The 21,184-nt window shown below is 65.4% G+C and overlaps 1 protein-coding gene across 3 annotated transcripts in view; it reads right to left on the reverse strand.

Moving 5' to 3' along the window:
- SDK2 (sidekick cell adhesion molecule 2) overlaps window positions 1–21,184 on the reverse strand; it is a 48,058-nt gene that overhangs the window by 19,386 nt on the left and 7,488 nt on the right. Inside the window, exons 1-3 of one of the 3 annotated variants that reach the window (XM_083805075.1) lie at window positions 12,118–13,763; window positions 8,508–8,667; window positions 804–910 (exon numbers count right to left, since the gene is read on the reverse strand). In XM_083805075.1, coding sequence (XP_083661201.1) covers window positions 804–910; window positions 8,508–8,667; window positions 12,118–12,286 — 436 coding nt within the window. In that variant the 5' untranslated portion in view covers window positions 12,287–13,763. Of the gene's footprint in view, window positions 1–803; window positions 911–8,507; window positions 8,668–12,117; window positions 13,764–21,184 lie in introns of those variants that run through there. The other 2 variants (XM_083805076.1, XM_083805077.1) reach the window with 2 other exon arrangements.

A 21,184-nucleotide genomic window follows, 5' to 3' on the forward strand; every position in this document is an offset into this window, starting at 1 on the left:
CTTCCTGATTTGTCATTGCTCCTCGGGAAGGGGTTTATGGGGATGGGACTGCGGGTATCCCGGAGGGAAGGGGGCGGCAAACAGCAGCAAGGTCCTGGGACACGGAGCCAACAGCCCAGGCCCCAGCACCCTCCTGTCCTGCTTAATGTGCCCCGTGCTCCCAGCTCGGGTCCCTCCACCACCCCCAGCACCGCCCCAAGGCCCCACACATCACCGCCTCGCCCCGCTCCGAGCCCCCGCTCCCCGAGGGACGCCCGTTTGCAGGATCGGTGCCGAGGACTGGCAGCAGCACCCGGTGCTGAGCCGCCCACCCGGCCCCAGCCCGGCCGCCCGCTGCTCCCCGAGCTCCGCGCTGATGGATGCGCTGCCGGCCCCGGGCGCTCTCCTGTTTGCTTTCCCTAATGATTATAAACGGCGTTTGCTTTACGCACTCCAGGGAGGAGCGGGGCTGCTTCCACACCGTGCTGCCTTGCACACCTCCGGGGAGCCGCAGCCGCCCTGCACGAGGTGCTGCCGTGGGTTTCCACCTGCCCCTGCGCTCCCCCTGCCCGTGGGGCACATCCTGCACCCCTGAACCGCCGTGGCACCGAGCAGGGGGCAGAGCAGCCAAGAGGCAGTGATGGCCCTGTCCCTGCCAGCATCACCCCGGGGGATGCTCCAGGCTCCCATGCCGGCCCTCGGCTGCGTGTGTCCCCGAGCTGTCCCGCAGCACAGACCCGGCCAGCCCAGAGCCCCGCTGCCGCAGCGGGCTGGCTGTCCCTGCCGTCCCTGCTGTCCCCGCTGTCCCCAGGGCTGTCACTTACAGGCCACCTGCACCTCGGTCTGGCGCTGCAGCAGGGCTCCCATCCGGTTGCGGACGATGCAGCGGTAGAAACCGGCGTGCGTGCGGTCCAGCGAGGTGATCATGTACCTGCGGGAGGGAGCAGCACTGAGCACTCGGCGTGCTGCGGCCGGCGGGGGACAGCGAGCGACTGCCACAGCCCCCAGGAGGGGCTGCAGGTCCCACGCCAGCACCACAATTGCTGGGCAGCAACCCCCGCGCCAGGTCCCTTCCCCAAACCGCAGCTGCTGGAGGTACGTGTGCACATGTGTGTGCAAGCTGGGGGGCCAACGCAGAGCCCCCCCGGCACTGAGGGACTCACGTGCTCACGTGCAAGCCGCCAGCCACGGAGCTCGTTGCCCTGCTCCTTCCCGGAGCTGCCAAGGTGACCCCTGCCCGCAGGCGGCCCCGCAGCCCCCAGCTTTTGCGAGCCAGCAGCCGTCACCCCCCTGCCTGCCCGAGGTGCTGCTGTCCTGGGTGGGAGGTGCTGGGTAAGCAGCTTTGGAGCTGTCAGAAGCAGGATTCGACCTGGGACCTGCAGGCGGTGCTGCCTTCTCCATAAAGCCAGGCCTGGGAGGTCTGCCCAGGCTGCCGCCCCTCGCACGCGGGGCTCCGACAGCCTCAGCAGGGCACGGACCCGGGACGTGGCACCAGGGCTGCCCTGCGGGGACCAGAGCATTTCCCACCCCGATCCGAGCAAGGAGCCCCTTTCCTCGTGCTCCCCCCTGCCCCACATACACCAAGGCTCTGAGCCCAGCACTGCTCTGATGAGCCAGGGCTGAGCGTTATCAGCCCCAGCGCCCTCGTCGCCGCTCTTATCAGCACCAGCGCCGCGCAGGCTGATCTGCAGATAGGGGAAATAACCACGGCTCGGCTCCCAGCATCACCCAGTCCCCACACCAGACCCCGCTCAGCACATCCCAGGGCATTCTCAGCTCCTGGGACCACCACAGGTCCTCCTGCAGCACCCCAGAACGGGCTGGAGCCCCCCCCGCTGACCCCCGGGGACCGGGCAGGCTCCGCACCGCTGCCTCCCCGAACAGGGAGCGCTCCGAGATGAAGCGGAGGGGGAATAAAGAAGAAAGCTCAGCCCTCCTCGCCCGAAATCCAATCTTGCATTAAAGCACGCCGCGGGCTGTTTCGGCAGAGCTTTGTTTGTTCTTTTGATAACAGAGCGTAAATTAAACTTTCATAAGATGCGAGGAGCGCGTCTCCCCTCTGCGGGGATCTCCTGGTGCGGGAGACGGCGCTGGGGGTGCGGGGCTGCCCCCGAGCCAGGCTGGGCACCTCGGAGGGACCTCTGCCAGCACCCACCCTCAGGGGCCCCAGGCTTTGGGGGCTCCAAGGTCTGGCCCTGGGCTGCCCCGGGGATGCTCCAACGGCAGCAGTGGCATTAGGGACCAGCCGGGTGCGCGTCCAGAGGGAAAATGTGCTGGGGAAGAGCCGTGTCCCCCCCGTCCCGCACGGCGGTGGTGGCATTCAGAGCTCCAGGAAGCGCCAGCATCATGCGGAGCCCCACCATAGCCACAGCACTGCCACCGACGCGGCCGCAGAAAGGGACAGACTTGGAGGGGTCCCAACTTACCCTGCAAAGGGAACCTGGGGTGGGACACCCAGCCCCCCCACCCCGTCCACCTCCTGCGCTGCTCTGGGGCCGTGCGCCGAGGCAGCAAAGGGCACTTGGTGTGCCAGAGCCCGTGAGTCCCCACGGGAGAAGGGAGGGTGCCCTTTGGGAGCGAGTCCTTGAGTGTCGTGGCTGATATTTAAAACGATCCCTACAGGCTTTAAATAAGATATTTCAATTCCAGGGAGCTGTCAGGAACTGAGGCGGACACCAGAAATAATGGGCACGCTCTCCTTGCGTTGTCCTCGTTAATAAATCACGCAGGCACACCGCGACGCCTGCACGTGGGTGGACGGACGGACGGACAGACAGACACCAGCCGAGGCCAGCTGCCCACAGCAGAGCAGAGGGGCGCACAGAGCCCCCCCTGCAGCCCCCCCGTGCCTCTCCTCGCCGCCACGTCCCCTCTGTGCACGAGGCGCCCGCCGCGGCGCGATCTGTTCCCTCTGCAGCACCTCGTTCCCGAGACACCTCCGTGGGCACGGGGAGGCGTCGCCACCCCCCCCGACGGAGGCAGCCCTGCAAAGCCCAATTAACGGGGCCTCATCCCTGCGCCACCGGAGCTGGAGGAGCTATTAAGGAGACGAGCTTTTGCACACACCTAAGCGGATGAAAATAGCCCAGAGAAAGGAAATCAATTACCGGGCGCAGTCTGGCCTGCAGTTATTAACCGACACGAGCAGAGACGGCGTTCTCTGCCACTTGGCTTCTGCAGAGGCTTTTATCCCAGATTGCTCCGATGCGATTCCCTTCCTCAGCCACGGATGCAGGAGGACGGTGTCCAAATTCACGCTTCCCGGGGGGTGAGCGCTGCCCGGGGGCTCGGCGCGAGGAGCGGGAGAGGCGAAGGGTGCAGCCCCTCGCCCACAGCCCCCCAGTTTCAGGGGGGCAGGGGCTGCAGCACCCAAAATCCAACCCAAAGGGGTTGTTTTGCCAGGACACGAGCCTGCAAGCACGTGTTGCACCAGTTCAAGCTGGGAAGGAAATCTTGCCTCGCTCCGGGAGCATCCCGTGCTGCTGACTCCTCTGTTTCAGGGGCTTGTTCGTTTTGCTTTTACAGACAGAGGTTGACAGGGCATCATCCACGGGGAAAAGCACTTCCAAGGCAAGAAGTGACCAGCGCTTCGAAAGAAAGCCACGACGGAAAGCAGCCGCGGTCTCCAGGCTCGCTCAGGAAGCGTCTGTGCTGTGCTCGCACCGGGGGGGCCCCGAAGCCAGGAGCCCCGTGCCAGGGGACCGCCGGCTTTGCAGCAGCATCCAGCGAGCAGGAGGCGGCTTTGGCACCGGCTGGGTTTGACAGAAGGACGGGCTCCCGTTGGAAACCAAGTCCTCTCCATCCGTCTACTGCACCAGGGAAGCACCTGCCACGTTCCCCGTAACAGCTCGGCTGCAGCTCCCCTCCGTGCTCATGGAAAAATGGGGCGAAGAGCCCCCAGCCCCAACCCGATCCCAAGCAGCTGCTTTTGCCCTGGGGCAGAGACACCACAGTACAGCCTGGAGGGGCAGCGAGGGGAGGCTCCTGGGTGCCCCAAGGAAAAAGCAGCCCCGAGGACCTCCCCCCCCCTCCCATGGGTGCCTGTGCAGGGACCCCACAGCCAGGAGAGCATCACCCTGCTTGTATGGCACAGCGCCGAGACCAGCCACAGCCCCCTCACCGTGCCACCCTGGCAAGGCACCGGCAGCACCAAAACCATGGGCACAGGGTCCCCAAACTCTTCCTACTCCACTTCCCAGCACACCCAGGTGCACGCCCTGCCTTGTTATTGTAGGGTTGCTCACAACACCGCGGGGCCCCCACGCCCCAGCAGAGCGATGCCCCAGCCTCGGCTGATGCCAGCGGCTCTGTTATTGTAGGGTTGATGAGAAGCGTGGGGCTGACGTTGCTGAATTATTATTAGATTGAGGGGGTGGAGAGGGGCCGGGAAAAGCACCAGCCAAAGGATCCGATCCATCAAATTTAAAGCCAGGAGAGCGCAGAAACCTGAGCGGTTCCTCCAATGCAGCCCAGTAACAGCAACAGCTGGATCGGATTTTGGGCATAAGCACATTGGCACAGCCCCCCTTGATTAATATCCTGTATAACAACTAATTAATTCTAGAGGGGACATGTATTTGAATAGTTACTGTGTGATAATGAAATGTCAAGTGAGCATTAAAACACACTTAGCGAGGGTTTAATGACTCCCAGCATCTGAGCCCAGTGCCCCAGCACCTCACCCACACCACGCCGGGCTTCTGCTCAATATGTTTTTAAATACTCCCCCTAGGATTTCATCAGCGCCCATTAGCTCTATTATTGAATCTCAATTAGCTCCTGATTGGAAAGGGCTCTGCTTTGACACATGTGGCCGGAGCCATCGCCTCGCCGCTTGCCAGCGGTGTTCTCCTTTGGTCAGGGGAATGGCACGGGCACCAGCGGCCCTGTGAGTCACTGCCTCAACTGGCCCTGCTAGGACAACGAGCCATTTAATAATTAATGCCCACACATCAATCTGCTGCCCTCCTGCGGAGCAGGGAGGGGAGCAAGTGGCTGCGGCAGGGCACCAGGCTCAGCCCAGGACGTGGCACCCAAAGGGGCCCCAGCGCTTTGCTCCCTGTGAACCCATCCGCGGTGCCAGCAGCCGCAGCTTTGGGCTCAGCAGCCCCCCGTGGAGCTTCCATCCCACTGTCTCCCACGTAACACCCAGGAAGCCAAACGAGCCCCCGGGGACAGGCAGGAGGCTTTGTGCCACGGGTGGCACCAGCAAAGCGCACCCCACGCTGCCCTTACCCGCTGGGCGCAGCCTCCGCGGTGCCAGAGCAGCGCACGGCAGTGCCGAGCACAGAAGCAGCACAGCACCCCGCTTAGCCTGGCTGCAACCCCCCTCTTATGTTCATCAACTCCTGCTAATTACGTTAATGAATGGCAATTAGCTCCCCAGGGGGCCGGCTGCACTTCACACCTGGGCTGGCAGAGAGCTCGCGCAGGCAGCCCCGGGCCCTGCTCCTGGCTGGCGGCGTCCCAGCTCGGGGTGCGACCGGGGAGCCTGGGCCGAGCCACCCAGCGTGCCCCCGGACTGCTTTTCAGGGTTTTCTGCCACATCTTTTACAAAATTTGGGGGTGAAGTACGTGCTTCAAACACCTGGGACCCCCGGAGGGCCACAAAGGTTTGGCAGAGTCCCGTGTTTGTGGCGCGCTGCATCCCCCGGGGGACGTGCTCCCCAAAACACCCCAATCCAGCTAAACAGCCCAGCGAGGGGAGCCGAGGAGCCCCAGAAAAATGGGGCAAAGCCACACAAGTTGGAGCTGTGTTTTTGCTTTCCTGGGCTCCAAGCTCCTGGCACGGGGGGGTCCGGGCCCTTGGGAAGCGCCGGGGGCTCCTTTAGGGGCTGCTGGGCTCCCCCAGCAGCTGCGGTGGGTGTGGGGGGAGGAGGGAGGGCTGATTGCATAGATGGAAGATGCATCTCCAAGGATGGGAGGCTGTCCAGAGGTAATCTATGCGTAAGGCAATTTCCGAAGGCAGCAGGACTCGACGCAACCCTTAATAGGACAATCTCATGTGATAAATTACCAGACCCAACTAATCTGCATGTTAAATTTCTTGTATGAGAAATAAATATCCTCAATTCACCAGAGAAGCGCTTTCCTTCAGAGGATTTCATTAAAGGCATCGAGCTGCCTGATTTGCATGTTGTGATTCCTCCTACGAGGAGAAGTCAGGCCCCGGAGAGCTCGCGGGAGAGCCCGGCACCGGCGAGATTACGCACGGAAAAACAGAGCCGGCCCCGGAGAGCGTGGTGCCGGCGTGCCGGGGCACGGAGCACACCGGGCAAGCCTCCGCCACCGCCCTCCTCGCCACCACCTTCATCTTAACCAAGGTCACGTCGGGCATCGGGGTGCTGCGGGGTGCCCAGGCGTGGGGGCAGCTGGGGTCCCCCCGGAGAGCCGTCCCCACGCCAGCAGCAGGCGATGAAGGAGGGAAGTGGCCAGGGGACGGTCCCCTGTGGTCCCCAGGGATGCTCCCGATGGGGACGGCTCCCCCTGCCCATGGGGGGGGACGTCCCTGCCCCTCGCTGGCCGAGCGCCGGGGCCCCGCCGAGCCCGCTCCCCGCCTGCCCTTCGCCGCGTGCCAGCGAGTCGCTCCCGCCGCGAGCTGGCGGCTGGCTTGCTGCGGGAAGGAAAGGGCAGTTGCCATGGAAACCCGCTGGAAAATTGGGAGAGCGGCTCCTCGCCTTCGAACGCGGGAGCGAAGCCGTGCAGACGGGCTGGAGCTGCTCGGGGAGGGCGCGGGGCCGAGGGGGCACGAGGGAAATGGGCGAAAAGCGCGGGGCTGGGAGCAGCCGGAGGTGCGGGTGGTGGAGGAGAGGGGAGGATGCTGAGGCCGAAGGCTCCGTGGCACGCTGCCCTGGCTGGGAACTGCAGCTTCACGGGCACGGGCCCAGCACGTGGGCAGCACAGTGCGTCCTGCCCCGGGCACAGCAAGGTCCTGGGGGGGGTCCCCGCTGTCCCGAGAGCGGGGGCACACTGGGGGGCGTGTGCTGGCCCCGAGCAGGGGGTGGCTGCACCCCACATCCCTCACCCACCCCACCAAGGCACCCACAGCCCGAGCATCCCTGCACGCTCCCGGCCATCAGCCCCAGCCCTCCACCCCCCTCCAAGGATTACTCTGTTTCTAAACTCGTTAACTTTTAATTACTACCTTCCCGCTGCCTGAGCGGGCTGGCTCCGAGCCACCTACATCTCTATTAAAATTCAATTTATGCCCATCATAACTAATTTTGGTACTTCGCCTTCCTCTCCGGCAGCCTCCAACTGCAGACGAGACGTCCGAAATCTCCTCTCGCCACGCAAAATCCCCGCGGGGAGCCGGGGCCGGGCAGCGTGTGCCGGGCTGTGACGCCGCTGCCGGCAGGTTGCGGGGCCGGGGGAGCCGGGCAGAGATTTGCAGGGAGCCTGCGTGCTTCACTGGCTCGGCAGCGAGCTTTGTTTGGGTTTTTCCCTGTGTTTTTGTTTGTTTTCTTGCTTTCTTCTTTAATCCTTCCCTGGCTGCGAGCTGGAGCCGGAGGCAGGGGGCTCGGGGGAAGGCAGTCACCTCGCGCCAGGGACGTGGGCTGCAGGGCTGTGTGGGGACACGAGTGCTGGCCCCCGGGGCACATGCTGCTCCTGCGTGGGCTCTGCAGCCCCCACCCTACTTCCACAGCCCCATTTAACGCCTGACATTTTGCATTGCTGCAGCTGGAGTCCTGCACCGCCGGCATCACAGGGCTCGACGAGCACCCGAGCTTTGCCACCAGGCCTAGGGACAAGGGACCCGTCCCACGGGGTCACCGGGCACCCAGCACTGGGACGAGCACCGCTGGAGCGCCCTGGTACCGAGCCAGGAGCATCGCAGAGCTGCAGCCACTGGGGCACCCCTGGGCTTGGTGGGGGGCACCCCACGGGTCCCCAGGACCCGCAGCCACCACGGCATGGTGCTGGGGAGGGGACCAGCACCCCGCCCGGTGCAGGGGAAGGGACAGGGACGTCCCCCAGCCCCGCTGTCTGCATTCCTGGCATCCCGGAGCAGCCCCGCGTTGCTACAGCAACACGAAGCCTTCGGATGCAATGCCTTTAAACGGGGAACGGCGTGTCTCGGGCTGAATTATTGATTAAAACAGAGAGGATGACACGCGCGCGCGCAGAAGAGACGGCGAGAGGTGCCCGGCTTGGTTTCAAGGCGAGCTGGAAGCGGGCTGTGACGGGGGCTGGCAGGATTACTCGGTGCACGGGGCTGGGACCGGTGCTGGCCCGGGCAGGCCAAACCTGGCCACGAGCTGGCCGTGATCTGCGGCCCGCTGCTAATCCTGCGCTGCGCAAACGCCTCCTCTCGCTGCCGACCCGCTTAAATCCACTGCTCTGCTCCCGTTTGCTCTCCAAACAGAGCGAGGCAGCTCCCGGCATGCTAATCACAGCTCCAGCCTCGGCACGGGCCCCCGGTGCCCGCGAGGTGTCCCCTTGCCACGAGGAGAGCCGATGGGGACCAGCACGCCGGGCAGGATTTGGTGTCCCCCCCCTGCCCCGCGCATCCCCAGGCGGGCACTCACCGGTACTCCAGGGAGAACTTGGTCAGCTCCCGGCTGTTGTGCAGCCACTTGAACTCGAGGGGCCAGCTGCCCTCGGCCATGCACGTCAGCACCAGGCGGTTCCCCTCCAGGTGCACCTGGCTCCGCACCGGCTCCGTCTTAAAGTACGGGGAGACGTCGTCTGGGGGAGAGAAGGGAGAGGGGTGAGAGCCGGGACCTGCCCCATGCCACCCCAGGAGCAACGCCCCCATAGCAGGGCAGCACCGGGGCCCCGGCCACTTCATCCCGGGCACGGCTTTATTCCAGCAGGGCTCAGGGACGGGGGATCCCAGCTTCTGCCTCCCCTGTCCCCCAAACCACAGCCCCCAGCCCAGCCTGGGGACCCCTCCACCTGGCCACCCCCCAGCCGAGCCATTTCCCGAGCGTATCGGCGGGAGCTTAGCCCATCTAGGGTTTCTCTAAGCTGCTTTCTTCGCTTTATTCCTGGCCGCCTTTGCAGCGTTTCAGAAGCACGGAGCTTTTAACTCGGGGGGTGAAATGGGGCGGAGGGGCTGGGAGCAGAGTGAGACATAAACACTTACTCGTCTCCTGTTTTATTTGCTAAGTAAAACTATAAATCGAAACACACAGCTCCATTTTCTGCTTAACAAATGGAAGCCCTTTTACTTCAAAGACACATTCATATTCCCCAGCAGCTTTCAAGTGCGCTTTCAATCACGGCTTTGGGTTTTTTCTTTGGGGTCGGGCTTTGCTTTCTTGTGTGCGCCTGCTGAATTCCAGCCCCGGCGCTCCGCACTGCGAGCTGCCAGCAAAGCAGCGCCGGCCCCGAGCTGCCCAGGGCCGGGAGGGATGCTGGGCTCAGCCCGCCGCGGGGCCCCCGCCACCCTGGGAGGGATGCTGGGGGTGTGCAGGAGCTCAGAGGCACCCAGACACCTCCCTGGGGGTCTGTTTGTTCCCTCTCCTCCTTGCCAGCATGCCCCAGGGTGCCCCAGCCCCTTGCTGCACCCATATTGAAATGCTGCACCAATTTACAGCCCCATCCTCCCAGTGCCCGGGGGGGGGGGGCCCAGAAGCATTGACGCCAGGGGGGTCATCAGGTGGGGATGGCTCCTTCCTTGCAGCCCCCAGCCTGACCCCCAGCAGCACGCGGGCTGCCGGGGGCTGCCCTTGTCCTGCTGCCCCCTGGATGTGGGTATCAGGGCTGAACCCCCCAGCAGCCCGGCTCCTGCCCCCCCCCCCCGTTAAGCCCCAAACACTGCAGGGGGTTACAGAGCTGCTCTCGGAGGGCCATGGGTGCGCATCCAGCTGCAGGAGCCGTGTCCGTGCATGGCGTGCGCTGCTCTGCACGCGGGTGCGCGGGGCCGCACACGTGCCAGGGGCAGCAGCAGAGAGAAGCTTGACCTCAAACACCAGGGCTTGGCCCACGCCGGATGAGTTCACGCTGGAGATGGAGACCCCTGGGATTACCACAGCCCCCGGCTGGGGCTGAGGCACAGCCAGACACCGACCCCATGCCAAAACCAGTAAATGAGCCACGGACCGGTTTGGAGCCCAGCTGGACGGATGCTGCCAATGCACCTGGGGACCTGGGGCAGTACAGCGTGATCCACAGGCACAGCACCCATGGGAACGCCCGGCGGGGGGCTGCTACGGGCCCCCCGCTGCCCCCATGTGCTGCAGCGGCGCCGCGGCGGCCCCGAGAGCGGCGTGCCCGGGGCACGTCCCCACGCCGAGCCCGGCGCTGGCGCAGGAGGCGCTTGGGAGCAGGGTGCCCCCGCCGCACCTTCCCCGGGGCAGCTCGCTGTTTGCATACATCCTAATTTGATTTTAAGCAGCTAAGTCTCAGCTCGCTTTGAAGCGCCCCAGCCATCTGTTCTGCATTAAAGGGTGGAAAGCGGTGCCGAGGAGGAGAGGCGCATCCTAATTCCGCTATTGATCATGCGATCGTTATCCGCCCACCAAGGTCACGGCAGCCGCCTCGGACGGAGCAGCTCCCCTGTCCCCCCCCATGAGCCGCTGCTCCGCTCCCCCCAGGAAGCCAAAACCCCCCCGGCAGGGCACAGCCAGGCTGGGGCTCCCACGGGGTGGGGGCAGCTCCGGGCTCCATCCTCGTCCCCCCCCTGCAGTGGCTGCGCTGGAGCAGCTCCGGCTGCACGCAGGGGCGGCCGCGTGTGAAATCCTCGTTGCCCTCCCGACGTGTGACGAGGGCGCCCGCGCCCCGGCACGGGGACCGGGGGTGGCAGGAGGAGCAGAGGAACCTGGGGAAGAGGAGGACGCCTGATTTACCACTGGCATCTCAGAGAGGTCTCCGAGCAGGGGCTGGGCTGTTCCCGACCTTCACCTGCTCACCAGCTCCAGCCACGGGCACAACTCAGCACCATTCGGAGGGGAGAGGCGTCGCAGCACCCTCCCCGCACGGCTACCACCACCCTCCCCGTCTCCCTTCTGCAATCCCAGCCTCGCAGACGCGTCGCCCAGCCGGAGCAGGACAGAGAGCTGCAGCTGGGAGGTCCCCCTGCAAACAATTTATGTTTCCTCCCCCCAAAAATCTCCCGCTGCCCGGGGCAGGATGGGCCACGGCAGGGTCCCAGCGCCGGGTGCAGGTCGGTGCCCGCAGCATCGACACCGCCGCCCTCGGTCCTGAGCCCAGCGGGAGAATTCCTGGGGCGTGCCAGCCACGTCCCCCCCCCCCCAAACGGAGGGTCATTACTGCTAATTCTGCCTCTCCCCCATCTGTTGTGACTGTTTACACTCCACTTGCTAATTAGAGACTAATTAGTTGGTGCAGAAATTCATCACTTTCCAAACACAGGCGGCAGCGAGAGGGAGAGGCGGCCCCGGGAACAGCTGCACATCTGCTGGCGGCGCTGGGCTCCCCGGGGCAGACGGATGGGTGCCGTGCCATGCCGTGCCATGCCGTGCCACCTCTGCCAGCCCAGCACAGTCCCCTGCACGCCGAGAGGCGCCCCCCTAAGCCCCTCCATCCCCAGCCTGCAGTGCAGAGGACGGGGAACGGCAGCGCACCCCCTGGCCGAGCTGCCAGGGTGACGGAGGGGATAAATGGGGTGCCGAGCGCTGGTAATGGGGAAGGAGGACGGGAAGGGGAAGGGGGGTGACCCCGGCTCCCTTCTCCCCGCTCTCTCCCTCCGCTGCCTCTGACATTTTAATGCCAAGGCCTCGCGAGGCACTAATCCAGCCTAACGGGATCAAAATCTTTGGTCGTTACCCTTTATTTACATAATGGGCACCGGGAGCTGGGTCTGAGCCCGCGGCCGGTGCATTAGCACTGGGGAGGGCATGAGGATGTAGGGCAGGGGGGCCCGGCCTCACTGGCAGAGCAGTAATGGATCCTAATACCAGGGCGTAATGGGCGAGCTGGGATCTAAGCATCTCCCCCCCCAGCTTCAAATCCCTCCTGATGGGAAGAGACGGGGAGTTTTAAGCCCGGAGGAATCCAGCCTGAAGCCCTGCCAAGGGCACGGCTCTGCCGGGCAGCTGCTGGCGGCAGGGGCTGAGTTCAGCCCCCCCGTGCTCAATGAGCCCCAGCAAGAGGAGCCGAGATGGGGCTGGGGGCACGAGGCACGGCCCCGCAGGCAGCACGGGGTCCCCGCAGCTCCGTCACCACGCTCACCTGTCCCCAGCCCTCCGTGCAGGACCAGCAGCTCACAAGATGCCCGGGTCCTTCCCCCGTCCTTGCTGTGGACGCCTTGCACAAGCACGGAGAGGTTTTGGGTCGTCCCCCCCCCCCCCGCCCAGCACGGTGACCCCAGGGACAGCGGGGGGGGGACCGCAGGCCCCATCCGTTCCTGGGCTCAGCACAGGGCCACCACCCTGCTGCCCCTTGGGACAGGGAGGCGACACCCAGACATTCCCCTCCCCGGCTCATTAATCGGAAGCTGATCAGCCCTGCGCCTGCTTCCTGCTAATTGCCGTTAATCAGGGCGAGGAGCAGCTGGATGCGCCAGGCAGCCCAAACCCATCCCTGCTCATCACGCAGCCGGACCCCCGGGGGACACCCCGAATGCACAACGGGGGTGGCAGAGCCACGTCCCTGCTCCCCCAGGCTTTGTAGGGCTGCAAGCACCGGCCCTGGCACCAGCAGAGCCCCCGAGGGTCCTCCATCCCTCCTGGGGTGTCCCTGCACGGCAGCCCCGCTGCGCAGCCCCCGCTCTGCCCCCCAGAGCCCCCCCAGCAAGGGGAGACGGAGCTAAATCTCTTCTGCATCAGACTATCGCTGGCGCTACGCAGCACGAGGAGATTAAAAAACAATAAAGAGAAAGCGAAACCCTCCGCTATAATTACCAGCCTTTAGCCGCCAGCGGAGGCAGGGGAGGGAGGGCGGGAAGGAGAAGGGGGGAAAAAAAGGAGCAGAGAAGAAGAAATCCACTAAAATTTTAATAGGAACCACTGCATTTAATTTAACGACACATTTTTTCAATTACCAGAATAATTGTTTTATTCATAAAACGAGTTTCAATAAAGAGGGTAATTTTCCTTTGTTTTTATTATTCATTTGTGGAACATATTCGCGGAGCAGTTCCCTGGCGCCGCAGCAGCCGCTCCGCAGCCGGGGGACTGGGGGAGGCGGGCGGGCGGGTGGCAGCGTGGCAGGGAAGGGGTTAAAACCGCCAGGCACGGCACCCACGGGGGACCCCGGTGGGGTCACAGCCCTGGCTGGTGGGTGCGCGGTGCCGCGCGGCTCCCCTGGCTGTGGGACGGGTCCGTGCCACCGCCCCAGCCCCGGCCACCCCCTCGGAGCCCCTCGGTTCTCCAAAGAGAGGTCACCCAAGGCTGCCCGTCCCCAGGGATGAACCACGTCCCCTCCGCCGCCACCCCAGCACGGCGTCCCCGTGCCCAGGGACCTGACCCGGGGCCAGGCGATGCCCCGAGCGGTGCCCGGGGAGCCTCGCGCTGGCTAAGCTCCGTTTTCTGCTCGCTCAGCGCCAGCGTGCGGTGGGGAGGCATCAATTTTTCGTCGTGTTGGTAAAGCCACCGCGTGCCGGAACGGCGCGCGTCCCCGTGGAGCACGGAGGGCACGGTCCCACCACGGGGACAGGCCAGGAGCTGCTGCAGCACCGCGCACGGCCCCGCCGCTGGCAGCCACCCCCGCTGCCCCCGCGCGTCCCCCAGGACGGTGCCGGTGGCCCCGCGGTGCCCGGCAGGTGCTGGCGGATTAGCAGCGCTCTCCACCGCTGCCAGGGCCATTAGTATTCCTGAGACGAGGCCTCTTCCCCTTAATAAAAAGCAAACAGAATTGAAATGCCAAGCGCTGCCGGCACCTGGGGAGACGCGGAGCTCGATGCGCCCGTGCCACGGCGCCGAGGGGGCCGAGAGGGAAGGTGGGCGCGGGGTGGGGACGGTGTGGGCACCCTCACCGAGCCCCGCTCACCCCCAGAGCCACCCCCGATCATCGGCTTCCCCGCAGCGACTCGCCGCCAGCTTCAAACACGGGGCAGGAGCCCTGGAGAGGCACCAGGCGGTGCTTCAAGGCGGTAGCGGGGACCACGGCTTGCGCCCCGCAGCCACGCCGCGCCGCTCACCGGCATCGCCGCCCACGGCATCCCCGGCACGGGGCTCTCGGCACAGCCCAACTTTCGTCTCCCGCCGCTGGGTGCAGCGGGGAGAAGCGTTTCAGGCAGTGCCAGCCCTGCTCGCCCCGTGGCGGTGGCACGTCCCCAGCACCAGGGGCTGGTGCCAGGATTAACCCGCCCGGGGACACCCAGAAACCGCAGCTCAGCCACCCGAGGAGGACAGGAGTGACTGAAGAGCTCGACAAAAGCCCCACCAGCCCCAAAGCACCGTTCATGCCGTCCCCATCCCGGTGTGCCCAGAGCCCCTGACCCCTCCCCGGGTCTCTGCCAGGGGGGCTCGGTGCCCACATGCCCGGGGGGGGGGGCGACGGGAGGCACTGGCACGACTCCACCTCACCCCGACCGATCCCTCCGGAACCGCAGCGCCTCGTGCGCGTGAGCGGGCTGCAGCCCGTGCCGAGCCCCTGCACAACCTTGGCACGATCGAGGAAGGTCAGCGCGGCTGAGATGGCCACAGGGGACACCCCGGCTGCCCCCCTGTCCCCTCCGGGCCTGGCTGGTGGCCGTGCAGTGGCACGGAGCAGCTCCGGTCCCCACTGGCACATGGAGAGGTGCCAAAAGCACCCAGCGTGACCCTGCCCGTCTCAGCCCCGTCGCCCCCCTCCCAGCACGGCTCCTTGGTGTGTTTTTAACATTTTTTTGCTTTTTGACCAATAAAAAGACTTATAATTGCAGATGTGTCCGTTAATCCTCGCAACTTACTTTGTTCCTCTCCTTTCCTGCTTTTCCCCTCCCTCCCCTTCTCCCCCCGCTGAGACCAAGAGCTTTATAAATCTCCTTCTGGCTATTAATTAAAAGCAACCTCTCTGCTATCATGAGTGTACTTGCCATAAATTAATAGCGGCCTTCTTAATCAAATCTTATCTCCTCTCCGAGCGCCCGGTGCTGGAGTCGGTATCCCAGCCCGCCCGGCCGTGAAATGCAATTTCCAATGCTCCAGCAGAGGCTGCGGCTCCGCTCCCTGTCCCCGCTCCGTGTCCCCTCCCCGTGTCCCCGCCACCTCCCGGCCTGTCCCTCAGGCCCCGCGGTGGCCGGGCTAAGCGTGGGGGTGGCTCCCCGAAGGCACGCTCCATTTCTCAGCCTTTTACCGCGTTTATCCACAGCCTCCATGGACAGCGCTCGCCTCTCAGCCTGGCCCCCAAAACTGCCCAAGCCCCCTGATCCTACGCACCTTCTCCATAGGGTTTCCCTTCTCCCCACCCACACAGCACCCTCCCACTGCGCCCCGAGGTGCTGCTCCAGCTCTGGGACCCCAGACGAGCACAGGGTGGCGGTGAGGACCCTGTGTCCCGGCCCTGCCCCACAAACATCACCATCAAACCCGGTCCCATCCCCACTGAGAGCTCAGCCGGGCCGTGGCAGACCCCGAGCCCGGATCTCCCGTTCAGCCACCATCTCCAGCAGTTCCCCAGCCCCATGGGGTGTCCCCAAGCCTTGGGGGGACGATGCCCCCAAAAACCAGAGCCCAACAACTGCTCCTTCTCCACGCTGGAGCTGCTAATTGCAGCCCCCTCCCGTACCAGCTGTGATTTTCCTGCCCAGCAAAGGCAGCCCTGCAGCCCCGCTGCTTCCACACTGCCTGGGGCAAGCACAGGGAGCTTTGGCTCCATCCCTGCCCGAGCACCAGGCCCCGAGCGGGGCCACAACGAGCCCAGAGACTGCAGGGGCAGCAGGGGGGGGCTGAGCCGCGAGCCGTGCCGAAAAGAGGCGGCTTCTCCTAAAGCGATCGCAGAGCGGAGCTGAGAGGGTTTCAAACAGAGGCAGCGCAACCCGGAGAGCCTCCCTCGCTCGGCCCCAGCCGCGCGGAGATCTGAGCGGTTTTTAAGGAAGAAAACCACCTTCGTTGCACGGAAACGGGGTTTGTGGCCCCGCATTGTCGGCAGGCTGGAGCGGAGCCGCACCACCTGCATTCAGAGGACGCGGGAGGGTCTCGGAGCCGCCGCAGCCCTCCCTCCAGCAGCACAGCCCAGAGCCACGCCAGGCTGAGCCTCCTCCGAGCCCATGCCCGGTGCCCCCCTCGAGGGCAGAGCTGGTCCCGGAGCAGCGAGAGGCTCCCGGTGCTGCACGGGCACCCAGGGCCCTTCGGCCACCCGTGGAAACGGCTCCGTCTCCGCTGATGCCCTGCACCGAGCCCATCAGCACTGACCGCAGCGGAGAGGCGCGGGGCTGGCAGCAAAGCCGCTTGGGGCTCACACCACGACTCCTGCCCAGCTGGGGGGGATGCAGGCACGGGGTGCCTCCTCCCAACGCACCCCGACCACGAACAAACAGCCCTGCACAGCCCTGCACAGCCCTGAGCCAGCGGGGAATCGCTGTCACGGCTCTGGGTGGGCACCGGCACGGAGAGCAGGCAGCGCAGGCAGGGGGGTGCAAACACCCGGCACAGGGAAGGTCTGGGTGCTGGGAGGGTGCTCGGGGGACGCGGCCAGCCTCACGGTGAGCGTGCAAGTGTGCACACAACATCCACACTGCGTACAGCTGGGGGGGTGGGGGGAAAAGGCAGGGGAATCAAGGGGCAGGAGGGGTCCCCTGCACCTCCAAATTGCCCTGAAGCTGCCACGGCATGACCCCGAATCAGCCAAGGCTGGGCGCCGCCCCCGGGGACCTGGTGGAGCATCCTGCGCCTCCCTCGCAGGAGATTTGGGGTTTCTTACATGCCATAAGCCGATTGCAGAGGTGTGTTAACTGGATTAGGTGGGAGGCTTCGAGAGAGGCAGACCTGGAGCGGCTGCTAAGCGGAGCACCGCTGCAGCCCGTGTGACGCTGGCAGGATTTGCAGAGCTGGCTTTTAAACTGATTTCTTCCCTTAAGCCTTCAGAAAGGAGAAGCTGCGGGAGGGACGGTGGCTCTGCCGCCTCCTCTCCCCACACAAAAACCCTGTGGGGCCAGGCGTGGGCTGGCAGCGGGGTCACCTCCCCACGCAGCCACCCCTGCGCTCGGCTCCGGCACCCTTTGGGTGGCGAGATGGGCGAGGTGACACCCGCACGGTGACCCCACAGCCCCGTCAGCACCACCCGTGGTGACAACCCCAGCTGGCAGCTGGCACCAGCTCCCTGTGGTTAACGCAAGCGGGGTGCTGCAGGGCACGGACGGGGAGGGCTGGGGGCCGTGGTCTCAGCACCCCCGGCTGCGCCCAGCCCCACAGAGCTGCCCGGATCCCCGGCACGCACCCAGCCCCAGGGCAGAGGAGACGCCGACGGGGGACCTCAGCAATCCCCGCCTCTGGGGTGCACAAAGTGACCCCCCCGCCTCATCACACGGCCCCTGCAGCCCCGGCACGGCACCGGTGTCACCTGCGAGCGCGCGGCGGCTGTGCCCCTGTCACCCTCCATCCATCGCCGCCGGAGCTCCCAGCCTCGGCCCCGGGGTGCGGAGAGGCTGCGCCCGCTGGGGCCCCCTGCAAAGCCCAACGCAGGGACACGGCACGGGGCCAGGAACGTCGTGGCACAGCCAGGATCCAGCCCCGCGCACCCAACGGCTCTGAGCAGGGTCAGCACTGCCCAGCGGGGCTGTGGCACCCCCCAGGACAGAGGGACTGATGGACAGACGGACAGACAGACACCCTCCTCCTGCACTGCCTCTCCCCAGGCCGGCAGGACGCCCCGACCGCTGCCATCCCCGCTTCCTCCTCCCGCAGATCTGTCTCCAGGCCCACACTTATTTATTTATTTGTTAATTAACTGCTGTTTCCATAACAAACGCTCCAGCTTCTCCCAGACTCCAACAGCCCTGGGGCTGGATTGTTAACTAGGATTTTAATTTGTTAATTAAAAGCAGGATGGCTCCATAACAAGCTCCTCTTCCGCAGCCGGGCTCTCGGAGGGCTCAGCAGGCCATCGGCTGCAGGGGGCTGGCGGCCTCGCCGTGCCCGGCCAAGCCCCACCAGGGACAGGGCGCATGGGGAGAGGCGGGCACGGCTCCCCCAGGACGAGGGACGCTTGCAAAAGGGGTGCTGAGCCCCGCAGCACCACGGTGCCCGCTCAGGACCTCCCTTCCCAAAGCCACCTCCCTTTGCACCCTCTCCCAGGACCCCTTCAAAGCCCCACGCAGCTCCCAGCACGTGTCCATGGCCACCGGCGGGTCCCAGAGCGGGGGAGCTCCCCCTGTGCCCCAAGCTGCGGAGCTGAGGCCATGCCAGCATCGCCCCCTCTTAGCCCCCAGCCCCCTGCCCAAGGATGGTGGCCTGGGACACCCCCAGCGCCCAGCCCTGGCAGCGGGGACCCGGCTGGGGGCAGCTCGGTGCCCACGGGGGCCAGGTAAAGCCCGAGACCCCCACGGAGAGGAGGGAGAGGCGCCAGCCCTGGCCAGGGAACAGCAAGCACCTCATTGAGGGAACAGAGCGGGGCTGTGTGCGTGCCCAGCCCTGCCTGTCCTCGCACACCCAGCCCCTCTGCCCGCCCGGACCGGCAGCTCCGGCTGGAAAAAACAACATTTCCCCCTGTGGGAAGCCCCAACAAGGAGCGCACACACGGCACCGCTGTGCGTTCCCAGCCCCTGAGCCCGGGGGGTGGGGGGGGCCAACAAGCAGAGCTTTGTGCTCCGAAACGCTGCGCAGCTCCACGCGCACAGCCCCCGGTGCCTGGCCCCGATCCCAGCCCCAAATCCGCAAACCCCGGCCCCAAAAGCACGGACCCTATCGCTTGGTTCCAAACGCGTGAACCCTGCTGCCTGGCCCTGATCCCAGTGGCCCCCCAGTACCAGCCCCACATCAGGTCCCCATCAGCCGCTGCCCCATTCCCCCTGCCCGGGCCAGCTCCGCGCCCCGCGCGCCCCAACACAAGGTGCCCAGCACGTGCCAGCGTCCCCGTGTCCCCACGGCCACGTCAGCACTCCTGTCCTGCTCCCCTGTCAGCCCGCATCAGCACGGGAGCCACCTCCAATGTCCCCTCCCTGCTCCAGCCACACGTCCCCCTGCATCCATCAGCACCGGGCAGGGGACAAAGCGCGGGGACGGGGCTCAGCAGGGGGACGGGGGCTCAGCAGGGGGACGGGGCGCTGCAGCCCACCCAGCCCAGGGGCTGCCCAGCTCTGGGGGGGCACGGCTGGGTGTCCCCACGAGCTGGAGCAATCCTGTCCCCTCCGAGCGCAGCACGTCCCCACGCGTGGCACAGCCCTGTCCCCAGCTGGGGGCCACTTAACAAGCTGCCGGGCTCCGGCCAAAACTCCTTCCCCAGCAAACTCCTTCCGAGGCCACAAATCCTCCTGACGCTGCGATTGCTGAGCTCCTCCGAATCTGGGTCACTGGCGTGAGTCACGGACACCCGGGAGGTGACTCAACGCCGCCAGGGCTCTGCCGGAGAGGGGCCGGCTCGCGCCGCTGGCTCCCCGGGAGCGACCCCGGCACAGCGAGAGGGCGAGGACGGGCACGTCCCCGTGGCACGGATGGCACACGAGCCCAGTGCAGCCCAGCACGGCTGCAGGCTGGATTTGGCCCCACGGGGCGCACCGAGCGCATCCTCCAGGTGTTCCTGGAGGGCAGCAGTGGCTCCTGGCCCCAAAAGCCAGACCGCGGACCCAGGGCCACTGCGGCCGGTGAGGGGCAGGAAAGCAAAGGCGCTGCCAAGCCCACGCTGTGAGCAGCCCTGGCTGACACACGGCAGCCGACGGGGCTCCTCGGCAGTGCCTGGGCCCTCGCTTCTGCAGGATGAGCCCCCAAGCTCCCAAAGCCCCCCGCACCCCCTGGCCATGCAGGATGCTCAGCACAGCCCCGGTCCTGCAACCGCCCTCGCAGCCAGCCAGCCAGCCGCTCTCCAGGCTCACCACGAAGTCTACACAAGGCAGCATTTCCCAACGGAAAAAATACGACAGGGAAAGAAAAACAGAAGGCAGAAACCACAAGAAAAGCCCCACTCAGCCTTTCCCAGGGCGCTGACGCAATTAAGTCGCCAGCCCTGCGGGATGGAAAAGGCTGTACCAGCTCCCCACGGCCCCCCCAGCACTGAGTGGGACAAAGCCACTGGTGGCCGAGGTCCCCTGCCCGTGTCCCCGTCCCCCGAGCCAGCAGGCACCGCACAGCTGGGACAGGCAGGCAGGGATTTACTGGGGGGCCCCGTCCAGATATCGTTTATTCAGACTATTAATTAGTCATTGCATTGCTCACTTCAAACATAAATAGCTGTAGCATGAGCGCAAGCAGACTTTTTCCTTGGAAAAAGCCTTTTCCAAAGCTTTCCTCTCCAGACGCCCTCGTTCGCAGGCGAGGGACGGGAACAGCTCGCAGCCTGGCAGCCCCCCCCCAGCCCTTCCCGACAGCCCCGGCTTTCCAGGGCAGAGAAGCGAACTCCGGTTATTGCCCTTATTTACACACTTGTGGCTCTCTCTCAGCCAGAGGGGCTTTTACAGCCAGCGCTGCGGAGCCAGGCCAGCGATTCCAGCAGCAGAGCCCGCGCCGCTGCCCAGCCTGACGTGCGGCTTATGGGGGAGAAGCCGAGCGAGGCTCTGCCATCGCCCCAGGTGAAGGGCTCGGCGGCTTATTTCCCCTGCTCAGAGCGCGTGCCTTATTTCCACCCTCCACTGCACAGCTCGGCTCCCTGCCGCTGCCCTCCCAGTCCCTCTCTCCCTGGTGCAAGCGAGCAAAACGACAAAGGCAGGGAGATGAAGGCGCCCATCACCTTCCTCCTCCTGCACCCAGCGTGCAAGGCAGAGGCTGGGTGCTCCGCGCCTGCCGGCAGCCCCCGGGGAGGGCTCTCCCAACAGCAGAGCTTTGAATTAAACATACCACCCTAATGAGTTGATTTTATTAGTTTGCGAATGCATTGAGAACTCATTATCAAAATAAACATCAATTCACTCCACTGAGCGCGCCGCGCACACGCGCCCCGGCAGCGCTGCAGCTGGGACCAGGCGCAGCTCCTGCCCCGGGTCCCCTCGGTGCCCGTCTCCCTCCACCCCCAAAGGCCCCACACCCCGGGGACACGCGGGGGCTGCAGCCACCCACCCTGCAGAGCGCCTCGCACCACCAGGTTTCCTTCTCCATCCTGGCTGCGGGGCTCCAGAGGGGGGGACGAAGCATTCCCGTTTGCTGGGACAGGATGGCCCCAGCTCCTGGCACGGGCAGGATGAGGTCCCCTGGTCCACAGGACCCGCTCGGTGCTGCTGCAGGGGCAG

Source organism: Anser anser (assembly GCF_964211835.1).
Source record: "Anser anser genome assembly, chromosome: 19".
NCBI classification, from domain to species: Eukaryota; Metazoa; Chordata; class Aves; order Anseriformes; family Anatidae; genus Anser; species Anser anser.